Source organism: Nymphaea colorata, chromosome 14 (assembly GCF_008831285.2).
Source record: "Nymphaea colorata isolate Beijing-Zhang1983 chromosome 14, ASM883128v2, whole genome shotgun sequence".
In the NCBI taxonomy this organism is placed as follows: Eukaryota; Viridiplantae; Streptophyta; class Magnoliopsida; order Nymphaeales; family Nymphaeaceae; genus Nymphaea; species Nymphaea colorata.
The window spans coordinates 1,410,058-1,422,754 of record NC_045151.1 but is presented as its reverse complement, the minus strand read 5'-3'; the positions used below and the strand labels follow the sequence as shown (position 1 = coordinate 1,422,754).

Here is a 12,697-nt window from a genome sequence, read left to right as displayed (position 1 = left end):
GTTGTGCGGGATCGGTCGGTTTAAGTAATTCTGTAATCTGTTGATCGTGGGCCCGGAATACGTATCGGCTAAGCTTAGCGAATCGGACATTTCCTAGTCTTACCTTCGCTCTTTCTCTCTTGTCGAACTCGGCGGATCATCGGTAGGATTCTCTTTCTTAATTTCTCTGTTATTTGGTTTTCTTGGAAGATAGGCTTAAGACTTTCGGTCTCGGCACTCGGGATGTGCCTTTTCTTGTTTACGGCTAACGAATTGTGTATTCTTTTTGGGGGAAATTATAGCAATTCTGACGGTCCTTGTAGAACCAATCGATGGGAATCGTAGAAGAAAACCCTGATTTCTCTGAGCGCGAGGCTGTTCTGGTTGGAACTTTGAGAATGCTCGAGCGCTTTTATATCTTCATAATTTCACTTTTTTTTTTCCTGCAATTAACAGATTATCTGGCTTATCTCTTTCCTTTGATGCCCAATTTTGCTAAACTGGATCAATCGCTCTGCTAATCCTTGGAAAATTTCCGAGTTTCGAATTACGGAAAGGTTTAATGCAATTTATGTGCTTTTTTTCAAACTTTTTTTTTTCTGAATTTCCTGAAGTGTTCACGCCGGTAAATTCCGCCTTTATTTTTTTCGCTAATTATGGCCCTTTTTGAAATTTTTCTCCTTTGGGAAACTGATAATACCACAAGTTATTGATTCCTGATTCGGCTGCACTATAAAAAATGCTTATTTAATATAATCTAAAGTCGACAGCTCGCCAGTTATCAGGCTGACCTGGGCCCTTGCTGGCGGTCTTTCCTGGTAAAGGTGGAAGTGCCTTGTCTTGGAGGGTATAAGGATTAGGGAAAGTTAGGAAACCACTGGGATGCTTCCTTGTGTCTCGCTTAGTGAGAAAGAAGGTTCCTTGTGGGCCATCGTTCTTCGTACTTCATTTATAAGTACCGGAATACCAACAGTAAATTACCTCACTTTTTGTTTTCTTGTTTCTACGAACAAGTACCAGATCGAAGAAGCATCTGCTGGGCAATAGTTAGTTTCCTGGTTTTCTTTTTCATCTTCTCTCAACGGTTTTATGTGTTGTTTCATACACCATGTTTTTCTTATCTCGTCCTTGTTGACAGATACTTGAACTTTAAACCATATAGTTTTGGTCATTCAGTTGTTGCTTAGCCTGTGCTTTTCCTATATTTTATTCGTTGACTTTGATGGGCAGAGACTAAAAAGCTTATGTCCATTTGCTGTGGGTTGCTTGCATGTATTGAATTCGTTCCCAGTGCAAAAGTCAATTTCTCATGCTACGTCGAAACAAGGAGTGATGAGAACGAGAGAAATCTCATCAAGATAGGGTTGCGGTGTCGTGAAGTTAGAATATTCGGCCAGGATAAGTTTTCATTGTCGCTTCCTGGAAGCTTTCTGTGGTCAAGCCGTTTAAATTGTGTCCAATCACCTAGTCGTTGAGAGATATTTCATTAGTTATTGAAGGCGTTGCCAAGCTATTGGTTTCTCAACATCTAAAAGGCACATTGGTTTGTTGCTCCGTAGCTCTAGCTTTTGCTTTTCATAACATTCTGCAAAATCTAGTCGATTAATCAACTGTTTATTGTTTGCTTACTCATGTCTTTCTACTTTTTGCCGTCCTTCTGTGACCATGAGGGAGGGTGAATTCAAATTAAGCTCCTATAAAATTGAAGATCTTGCCAATTGGACTCATGAAACATGGAAGCTTGCTAAGATCTTTTGCTGCCTAATGTGGTCTGTGACTCTTGGTTTCCTGATATATGTTGTAATGATATGCCACAGTTAGTTGATCTTCAACAGTGGTGAAACTTTCATCTGCGGGAACTTGTTCTTGTTGTTGGAGCCTGGATGCTATGACAATTTTCTTACTCGTGATAACAAGGATATAGTTTATCTGGTTCTTCGTTGTTTTTCACTTTTGAACCTTTGATGCTGATTACCATTCCCATTCTGTAGAACGTAGATCATGGGGCAATTGTTCTGCTGCTTGCAAGTAGACCAGTCAACAGTTGCTATTAGGGAGACATTTGGAAAGTTTGATGAGGTGCTTGAACCAGGATGCCACTTACTTCCTTGGTGCTTGGGAAGACAAGTAGCAGGCTACCTTTCACTGCGAGTGCAACAACTTGACGTTCATTGTGAGACGAAAACTAAGGTCGATTGTTCTCTTAGCTTGCATTTATATTCAGTTCCCATTCTGTTTCATCCATTCACAGACAGCAAGATGTAGTCACAAGTCGTGACCATGGATTGTATACCATTTTAGGAGATCTAGGGTCTTAAGTTATGAAGATGACCATTTGAAATATGAATCCTTTATGCATTTGGGTCACAAGAAAACCTGCTAAACATTTTATGATGCATAAATTGTTCATATTTGAATAAGTAAACACATATTCTATGTGGTGGATTATGTGATCCATGTAAATAATTTTTGATCTGAATTGAAAAACTATTCACGTTTGCCTTATTTAACATATCTCAGAGATGGTATCCACATGGGTTTTTTTTTTGACCTTTGGTAGGTGAGTTGGTTTTACTTTCCTGAACCTTGTCTATGTTTCAACAAGACAGCTTTAATTGATTCAGTATTCAGGTTTCCTCTTTTTTTTTTTTTTTTTTTACCAAGTTCAATATTTCTCTTGTAATGAATATTTCTTTTGTAATGATGCTTGGAAGTTATAATTTTTTTTGTCAACGTGGATCCTTGCTTTCATTGTTAAAATCTATTAAGACTGTCAGGATCTTGATCCGGGTCATCTGTCACTGTTGGACCTACTGATTTAGGTGAACTTTACATCCAACTCATTAACAGTGTTGGCTGCTATAATACCAGCACTCCAGTTGCCATGTTTGTGGATTGCTAAGCATCTTAATTAATGTTAGATCCATGGTTCCTTGACTATTACTTACTTTACGGATGGAAAGAGGTCAGTCCTCATCTGGCTAAAACCCTGCTGGCTCAATGATGCTAAATTGTCTTTCATTTTGCAGGATAATGTATTTGTTACAGTTGTTGCATCTGTTCAGTATCGTGCCTTGGCAGATAAAGCTGCGGATGCTTTTTACAAGCTCAGCAACACACGTGAGCAGATACAAGCTTATGTTTTTGATGGTATGTTAAACTAAAAGTGCATTCTGTTTGCAGATGGAAGTGTGTAAAAATATGACTTATTGTCAATCAGAAGGCAGGGTTGGCAGATCCTATGTTTTTTCTTTTTCATATATGATTTCAAATTTGTTCCAATAAGGCAAAATCATTTAAAATTCATTTTGGTGTTCTATATTTATTAGAAAGGTGAAGCATCAATTTGTGTTGTTTAATCCCTCTCACTCCTCTTTTGTTTTGGCCATAATATATTAGTGCACTATGAAGGAGAGAGGAACTTTAAAAAAATAAATCTCAACAAAAAAGAGGCATTGGATGCCTTTGCAAAAACAGAGCCGTATCGTAAGATACGGCCAACACGGGCACACACGATACGTGTTGGACAATACGGCTCCGTATCATATGGTATGTATTACACTGAAAGAAAGTACAAGAGGGACACATAACTGTCCATGCCAAGAAACCAAAGACTGCAACTATGGTTGCCCTTAATGAAGTACACACGAAGAAAAAGTAATTGAGGGTTCAAGCCCCTCTATTTTGCTTACTCTATGTGTTCTTTCAGCTGGTGTATTAAACGTAGCAGTCCACCATTATGTATAAAGGCCATGATATTATAATTTGCTTCAAAAGGCATGAACTCCAACTTGTTGTAATTCAGGCATACAAACATATTCTAAGGCATCAGGGAACAACAGTTCCTCTTTGCGTTGAAGTAGGTGGTTCAATTGCCTCGCCCATTTCTTTCAAGCATAACCATTGCACGTGAATGATAAAATGTAGGCATGTGAAGAGCATTCTCTGATGTGTCACAGACAACTTTTCCTCTTCACTTTTGAATAGTCTTTTCTATTATTTCACTCATTTGTTCTGTATCATAGGCTACTATTGTAAGTGTGTTTGCTTGAAATATGAGATGGGATTGGCTTCTTGCTATTAAGTTCTGTCATATTGAGATTCTTCTGTATTGTACTAATGGAAACTTTTCATGGACGGAGATATTCAAAGCAAACAAAAAGGAATAAGCAACTTTTTCTTTTCTTTGAGCAGCCATTAGGACAAGAAAGTTAAGTCTTTTTTTTGTGTGTGTGTGTGCAGTCATTAGGGCTAGTGTTCCAAAGTTGAACCTGGATGATGCATTTGAACAAAAGAATGAAATTGCTAAAGCTGTAGAAGATGAGCTTGAGAAGGTAATTTTTCATATTGTTTATCTTGTGAGCTTTAGTGGTAATGTAGTGAACTTCTCTATGTTTGTTGAAAAAAAAAATTATTTCTACATGTAGGCCATGTCAGCATATGGCTACGAGATAGTCCAGACACTTATTGTTGATATCAACCCGGACGAACATGTTAAGCGAGCAATGAATGAAATAAATGCAGGTAGACTCTCTTGACCTAAGTTGGGCAGATATGATTATGAATGTTGGATCTAGTGTTCTCCTGGTTACCGAACAGTTCTAAATCGGGTTCAGTCATAGAGGTCACTGAACTGATCAAAAGAGTTTGTTTATCCTAGGCTTGTACTGTTGAACTACGATTTTAAGAGGGTCTCAATCATGCTTTTCCTTCTCAATTCTTCTACCAAGTAGGCCAAATATTATAGTATGTATCCAATATTCGAAACGAACTTTTGGTGTCATTTGGCTGAAGCCTGAAGGTGTCAGAGGTAGTCGGCTGAACCAACCTCTGTTTCTAAAATTCTATGCCGGTCTATTTTGTTGGGGCTTTGATCGCCAATAGCAGAGTTGTTAGAGCTTTACATGTATATAGGCAGCTGATGGAGAATCTTAACGTAATTTTGGTACTGTAGCTATGATCGAATGCAGTTTGGGCCTTAACATACTGGAATTGAATTGCAGCTGCCAGATTGAGGGTAGCAGCTAATGAGAAGGCAGAAGCGGAGAAGATACTGCAGATCAAGCGGGCCGAGGGAGATGCAGAATCAAAGTACCTGGCTGGGCTTGGCATAGCCCGTCAGCGGCAGGCAATCGTCGATGGTCTGAGGGACAGTGTGCTTGCTTTTTCTGTAAATGTGCCTGGAACCACCGCCAAGGATGTCATGGACATGGTGCTGGTCACCCAGTACTTTGACACAATGAAGGAGATTGGTGCATCATCAAAGTCATCATCTGTTTTCATCCCTCATGGCCCAGGTGCAGTGCGGGATATCGCTTCTCAGATCAGGGATGGGCTGCTTCAGGCTACACCGCAGTAGAACACTCATGGGGATTGTCTGAGACTTTGAAGCATCATTTGAAAGCTTACTTCTTGCACTAGATGGTATTGTGGTTATTGGTTTGGTTAATTGGTTTGGTTTTGTTTTTCTTTTTTTGTTTGCTTGTGTGGATATATGTGACTACGTCTATAAGCAACGAGGAAAACGGAAAAAAAAAAAAAAAAGGATCAGAACATCTTTTTTGTACATTTCAAGCTTGTGAAGTATTGTTTATGCGGTTTGTAAGCCACCAACTTGTTTCCTGTTGTTTTGTTCCTTTTTCTGTGTTAATCTATGTAACATAAAAACCATTCACGTACAGGTATTTCGGTACGCCTCACTTCTTCAAAATCCCTTGTCAGTCACTCCTCGTCCTGAGTGAATGGTTTGATTAGGGGGAAGTGCTCCGTCTCTTTGGGGCCGTTACCGTTTGGTAACATTAATACTATGTTACTGTATTATGAACTTACCCCAAAAAAAAAAAAAAGACGATACATAGTATCTACTCCATTTCTTGAGCAGATTCATAAGACAATAACAATGTATTATTTAATTATGTATTATTGTTGCCAAACGTTTCTCTCGAAAGAACTACTTGATTATAGGATCAAGCCTTGGACATTTCCCATCCGTTTGCCTCGACCAATTAAATGCGCTTCATCTTTTCCCCGTTCAATTCAATTAGATTATAATCAAACTTCCTTGGGTCGCTTACCAAAGCGTCTGGAAAAAGAAGCCTGGAGTGTCATCTCCACTCGTGTTGATCTTTTGCTTGCTGAGCAGCAAATCCTTGAAAAGGCAAAGAGAGCCTTTGGTTTATAAGACTGTCTTCTATGCCAATGCAGGCTAGTTGTTTCAAGTTGTCAGCCTTCCTCTTCTGCTATGTATAGTATCTACAAAAAATCTATCTACATTTAAAACAAAATTCATATGCAATTAACTAAGTAAAAAGCAATATAAGTAAAAATGGAACCATATAGAGTTAGAATAAGTTAAAATCCACCTAAATGGAGTATAACCTGTAAGCTATATAGAGTTATTAACAAGCTAAATGATGATCAAACTGTCAAACGGAGAAGTATCAGTATAGCCTAAACAAGTAGCTATAAAACGTACTAAATAGTACTAGAGAACCAAATTAATTTAACATGTGGGTATACCTAAACAAGTAGGTTTAAAACAGCACTAAACAAGTACGCATAAAACGCACTAAACAACATTAGAAAACAATATAATGACGATGAAAAGTCTGGAAACAGAATCACAGTAGAGTTGAAAGCAATTAAAGACCACCTAAATGAAGTATAACCTGAAACAAGTATAGAGTTATTCAAGCTAAAGAAGATCAAATTGTAAAACAAAACGGTAATACTACTCTAATCTCGTCCTAAAGCGGAGATGACACCTAAAGAGCAAAGTGGTATTAATTCACACTGCAAACGAGAAATGTGGCTACATTTCTCTTTATTGGTTGTAGGTGAAAAAGAAAGTGACACAGCACAATCCTGAATCTCACCCACAAAAGAAACCTTTTTAGCAACTCAGCTATTTGTAAGCTTGCCTAAACGCCATGCTGCAGAACCATACTCACTGAAACTAACAAAAATAACCAGTTACTGCAGTAAACATTCAAATATTCGAAATAAGGAGATTTTATGAAATCGCAGAAACAAAACAGAGTTAAGTGTGAAACGTCCACTTTAGCAAAACTCGATTCTTACCGCAAAAATCAAACATAAAATCGACACAAGCAGCAAAATCAGAAATAAAACAGTTGAAAACAAAAGACCGATATTAAAAAAAAAAAGCCAGTAATGATATACTTTGACGGTTTAATTCGTTTGTGTTTTTTCTATCAATTTGGTTTTGTTTTAGAAAGGATCGAATGGGGGCAAAACCCCTTGGTTGCATCTCTTCGAACCCCGAAAAATACAATACACCTTCCTTGTGCTTAATGCGAAAATCAAGCCATCTAAACGATTGTTAATCTGAAGCGATTAGATCTCATCTACTTATGCACGAAAGTTTTTGAAGGCAACTTGAAAGGATGTTCGTAAGCAATTTCATCTTGATAATCAGCTATTGCGGATTAAAAATTCGCTTGGTCTTAAAGTCTTTTTCCTCTGCCTTAGCATATTCTCACTTGGGTCGTCATCATTTTCGTTTCCAACAATGTTTTTACGACGCCAAACCCTCTCTGGCTGGAAACTTCTCCGTTGCAAGCGATCTTTCTGCAGTTTTTCTGAAGTCTATGGTTTGAAATTTTTGTACTGCTGACCCACGTTTCTTTTATTACGTTTTGTCTTCGATTTGGCGTGACATCAGGCTTGATAGAGTGTTTGAGTGGGGGCACAAGGAACGTCAACAGATTCGAATTCGAATAAGATATATCATATACCCTTAATCATATCAGTTTTTTTTTTTATATTGGCATTTGACTTCAATTTGAGCATGAACCAGCAAAGTTATATATGAATCTGAATTCAAAATCCAATTTCACAGTCTGAATTTGATTTCCATATTCATAGCCGAATCCAAATTTGAGTCAAATCAGACATTTATGTATATCCGAATCTGAATCAAAATTCAATTGAATGCTATTTTTAAATCTGAATCCTATTCGATTTCTTAATCGGATATTAAATATCTTAAGAGAGAGACTCTCCTTCCCCAGCTTTTAGTATTATGTGGTAATTTCTTCGGTCTTGGATTTCCCTTTGAGCAATGCGATGCTTCAACTTTACCTTCTCCTTCTTTTTTTTTTTCAGGCCTCTACAGGGAAGATATTATCAGATAACTTGCAAGCCATATTAATCCGGAGAGTCGGCATCTTAAAAATCAGGGTTGGCTAAGGGAAACGGTGATTGGCTTCTCATCCTATCTTGTATTAGGTCCTTTTTTTTGCAAAAGCAGGTTGGAATATGACTACCGTAAGGTTCAAGTTTATATTTTAATCAGTATCTTTTTAAGATCTCAGCTTAATGTTGGACTTGGGTTCAGATTTAGTTGTGAAATTGCATGTTAGATTTGAACCCGATTGGCAATCAGATCCAAGTTTCTTCACCAAATCCAACTAAATGGTTTTCAGATCTAAAATGCCCGACGTTAAAATGCCAGACATTTAATACCAAAGGGTTGTCAAGTGGAACAAAAGTTCCAGTTCCACCTACTACATCTTGTATGGTGACCTGAAACTTTTATTCCACAAACTCTAGTACCACATGTCTCTCATGCTCCCTCTCTCTCAAAAGTTCCACCTATAAGGTGTTATTATAATCTTGGAAAAAGAAAAACCTGGACCGAATAAAAACACACGTAATTGAAGTTCCATGTTTGTTTTGCCATGGAATTTTCCAAGATTTTTGTGTCCCAGTTCCCACATATTCAATCGTGGTCTATTGTAATGAGATATATGGCTACTCCATGCACGTCCTTACCTGTGATGACATAGCACAACTACGAGGAGACCATCATGCCTTTTCCTTTTCCCTTTTTGGGTGATGCTCGAAGGGCACCAGGAAAGTTTTATTAAGAATGCATTGATTGCATGTGATTCTTATACTAAATGATTTTTAAAATTGTTTTAAGTTGTTAAGTATTAGGTGGTTGCTTTTAAATACATTTAAAATTCAGAGAAACTCCTGTCATGTTTGCACTTTATAAGAATATGCAAACCAGTCTCGGAAAAATGTTCTTACCGTAAATTCACTCCTGTAATGAGCGCAGGAATGACCTGCCTTGTAATGAGAAGATGTTTCGATTCTTTTTAATCGGACTCACCATTGATATTATATTTACTGCTCTGCATATCAATAAAATTCTGGTGTGAGTGCTTCCTGCCCGTGGACGTGGGCTTCAGTCAAGTCTAACCACGTTAGTTCCTGTGTTGATTCCCTTCCTCTTTTCTTCTTCTTTGTGTTTTCTTTAATACCCCAGAATGTGGGACCTCACTGTAGTTAATTGTTTTCTATCGTCGTCAACAATTTCTTCTCCTTTGTTAAGGCTGTTTTGAGCTTTGAATTTCACAAAAGATGGACTTTTAGGCATATTATAGAATAATCCCGGTCAGGCTTACATCAGTTATTAGACATTTCAAGGCGTTTACTTCCTGATGCCTTGTCTATTTAGGCTAGAGCAGGTTAATCCGAGAGAGAGAGAGAGAGAGAGAGAGAGAGAGAGAGAGAGAGATGGACTTTTAGGCATATTATAGAATAATCCCGGTCAGGCTTACATCAGTTATTAGACATTTCAAGGCGTTTACTTCCTGATGCCTTGTCTATTTAGGCTAGAGCAGGTTAATCCGAGAGAGAGAGAGAGAGAGAGAGAGAGAGAGAGAGCTTTCTTCACCAGCGCTCTTCATTCTGAGAGGTACGCTTTGAATATTTCGACTGCTTCAGCCTCTCGTGCTTCACCAGACTTGGTGACGTGAAAGGAGAAGGATATTTTGTGGCTATGTTGTTTGTTGCTTTGTTTAAAGTTTTAAACCTGCTACTGATATTAGTGTCTGCTACGTGTAAAGCTCGAGTTTGGTAAGCCTGTTCAAATGTTAACTTTTGGCTTTAACTGTAGTTCAGGCCCATTGTGATAAGCATCAGTCAACTATTTTATCATTGTTAGCCGCTCAATGTCGAGTTAGCTTTTCCAAAAGGATCCTGATCCTGATGTCAGTATATTTGAATCACAGTTGCAAAAGACGTCAAAACGAAAAAAAAGCCAAAAAGATTTTCTTTTTCATTTTAAACGTTTTTTCATGTTTTTTAAAGCCAGACTGCTTGTTTTCATTTTGTAATTTTTATTTGTTGCTTATCTACTTATTTCTGATCTTCTATTATTAGTTTCTTATTTATTTTATTTTTTCTTAATTTTTAAGATTTTATTTTTTTAAACTTATGATATTTTTTAATTTTTCAATCTCACCATATTATACACAAGAAAAATCTGGCCGTTTAAAACCCAAAAAAGATATTTGTCACTATGATTTGAACCTGTATTATGAAGGGGACCATTCCCAAAGGATATTTAAGATGATTAATCCACTTCTTGCTCTTTCAAGCTCTTTAATTTGTTAACGTTAGCATTTCCAGCAAATGCCTTGTCCATACAAATCGGTAGCTTACATGTGCAAGTATGTTCCTTGGTTTCTTTGGTCCACATCTTCTTCAAGTTTCATATTCTTCTCCGTTGCTGCTGCAAAAGTAAGGGCAATGTGCACTGTGTTCTTTATCTGTGAACTTATTGCGATGGCTTCCACTCAATTGTCACAGGACAGTGAAGGATCTAGAAATTTTAGTCAAGGGCACTCTAATTTTAAAATTTCAAAATTTAAAGATCACTCATATGTAAAAAACTGAAAATTAATGAAGTTTCTATATATAAATAAAGTAAATTTTGTGGGCTGGTGTGGTCAATTGCCCCACACCAGTTGCAACATAGCTTTGCCACCATCACGGGGCCACACATATGTGAAAGGTCTAATGTTTATGGTTAGTTTGTAGAATTTTTGTTGAATTTCGCATTGATCATGCTAATTCTTCTGGGACACCTTCACATTAGTTTTCTTTGAGAAAAAGGGTTCCCAAATACCACTTTACTGAATCTACTTCTGTAATATAAACTAAACAGTTTCATGAACTATGAAAATGAACTATATGCCTGCCGTCTATAAAAACGTTGGTTATTTCTAAGAACAAAAACTAGATTGTTCAAAACGAGTACAGGAAAGGCAAGTGGGAGCACTGCTTCAGAATTTCATTAAATGAAATGCATCTAAGATTTGATTTGCATCAGTTCGGTATTTTGTCTCATCGCAGCACCAGAATGTGGTTGATCGTTGCATCAGAACACTGCTACAGATAAAGAGTACGTCCCTTTACATAATTGAACATATTGCTAAACAAAAAACTCAAGAATTTCAGCATTTCATTGTTGCTGAGAAAAAGCAGAACCACTAGCTTTAACTATGACTTGGATAATTTTGTGATATTTAGCCAGTGAATCCACAACCAATTTAGCCAGTGAATTGGTTGAATATGGCAATAGAATGAAGCTTTTATGTTACCCACTCTCAATGACCAAGTTTGCTAGACATGGTTATCATGAAATTCCATTTGATTAACTAGCAATGAGATATATGCCTTTCCAGGTGTCTGCCTATGCAGCTTTATTTGCTTCTTTTAAATTCCATGCTTCTTATGTATTCCTCTACAGATGGGAAATACCTTTGCTGCTGCGTACAAGGAAGCAATCAAGTGTCGCTGTCAAGGAGAGATTTGGAAGGTTTGAGGATGTACTAGAGCCAGGATGCCATTTTGTACCTTGGTTTTTGGTCATCAGATTGCTGGAAGGCTCACACTTAGGTTGCCAACAGCTGGATGTTCGTTGTGAAACTAGACAAGGGTACATTGATCTTTCTTTTTTCTCAGGGAAGGAGTCTATATCGGTATTATGTTTCATAGTGCCCCTTTATTTCATGCAGGCACGGAGCTAGAAATTTTGTTTGGAGGGGCCAATTATTTTTTTTTACAGTGGCCAAACTATGTTTTTCAAAAGTTGGCAGGTGCCAACGCAAATTTTTGGAGTTTTAACTATGAAATTTTGTTTAACAAAATTTGAGAGTGTTGGGGGTTTCGGGTGGTTGCATGTCCCCCTTGCTTGCCCCTGATTTCATGGTGTTTGTGAGTGGTGTCTATTTATTTATATATTTATCTTGTTTTTCTTCTTTTAAAGAATATTTCTAGCATGTGGCTGTCACATCTTTCACTTGCCTGTTCTAGTCAGTTTCAAAGTTGTGGCTTCTATTTCTTTTGGAGTCACATAGGCTGCTCTTTGTTTCCCCTAACATCTTCCGGGATATGCTTAAGTTTGTCCTCATTATTGTTTACTTATATTCTAGTTCTCCTGGTAATCAGATAACTATCAGTTGACCTCTTGTTTTGGATACCCAGAAGAGTGTGATGTCTCTAATGATGGATAGAGTACTTTTTGACCTGTCTGAGACTGTATCAATGCTTGAAAGCTTGATGTTCTATTGATGTACTTAATTGCCTTTAATGTATATCCATGCTTTTCTGCTTCTTTCTTTTTTTATTATTCTGTTCGAGCCTTACTATATATATATTAAAGAGCTAAGAAACTAAAACAGAAGAAGAACCCAAAGGAAAAGCTTAATGACCATTTCTAGTAGAAACTAGTAGAAAAGCAACACGCATTGGCAACTTTTGTCTTTTGATCTCTTTAAGCTTTTCCTTTGGGTTTTTTCTGTTTAGTATCACCATTTTACTTTTTATTAGTAGCTCTCTGAACTTTGGTGCATATGTGGAAAAATTTTTACATCAATGAAGAGTTCATATCGGATTTTCT

General features: G+C 37.3%; 3 protein-coding genes across 6 annotated transcripts in view; all 3 read left to right on the top strand.

Moving 5' to 3' along the window:
• Positions 1–5,547, top strand: LOC116267575 (hypersensitive-induced response protein 1). 2 transcript variants are annotated; one of them, XM_031649383.2, is made up of 6 exons: positions 1–142; positions 1,971–2,169; positions 3,009–3,129; positions 4,222–4,313; positions 4,407–4,503; positions 4,983–5,547. In XM_031649383.2, the coding sequence occupies exons 2-6, from the start codon at positions 1,981–1,983 to the stop codon at positions 5,336–5,338; spliced, it is 855 nt and encodes a 284-aa protein (XP_031505243.1). In that variant the 5' UTR covers positions 1–142; positions 1,971–1,980; the 3' UTR covers positions 5,339–5,547. The 2 variants fall into 2 exon arrangements, with proteins under 2 accessions (XP_031505243.1, XP_031505244.1); XM_031649384.2 differs by lacking the exon at positions 1–142 and adding an exon at positions 1,007–1,025.
• LOC116267604 (hypersensitive-induced response protein 1) overlaps positions 1–12,697 on the top strand; it is a 20,130-nt gene continuing 7,433 nt past the window's right edge. The window contains exon 1 of one of the 3 annotated variants that reach the window (XM_050075260.1): positions 1–142. The gene's annotated coding sequence lies outside the window, so the exon portion shown is untranslated. Of the gene's footprint in view, positions 143–883; positions 1,026–1,386; positions 1,523–12,697 lie in introns of those variants that run through there. The other 2 variants (XM_050075261.1, XM_050075262.1) reach the window with 2 other exon arrangements.
• Positions 9,594–12,697, top strand: part of LOC116267413 (hypersensitive-induced reaction 1 protein-like) — a 21,229-nt gene continuing 18,125 nt past the window's right edge. Inside the window, exon 1 of the mRNA XM_050075259.1 lies at positions 9,594–9,706. The gene's annotated coding sequence lies outside the window, so the exon portion shown is untranslated. The remainder of the gene's footprint in view (positions 9,707–12,697) is intronic.

Excerpts from the sequence above, each read along its gene's own strand:
- LOC116267575 (XM_031649383.2), top strand. The coding sequence starts at position 1,981 with ATGGGGCAATTGTTCTGCTGCTTGCAAGTAGACCAGTCAACAGTTGCT. Across the intron at positions 4,314-4,406 it reads TAGAAGATGAGCTTGAGAAG|GCCATGTCAGCATATGGCTA; the intron begins GTAATTTTTCAT and ends TTCTACATGTAG. Across the intron at positions 4,504-4,982 it reads AATGAATGAAATAAATGCAG|CTGCCAGATTGAGGGTAGCA; the intron begins GTAGACTCTCTT and ends ATTGAATTGCAG.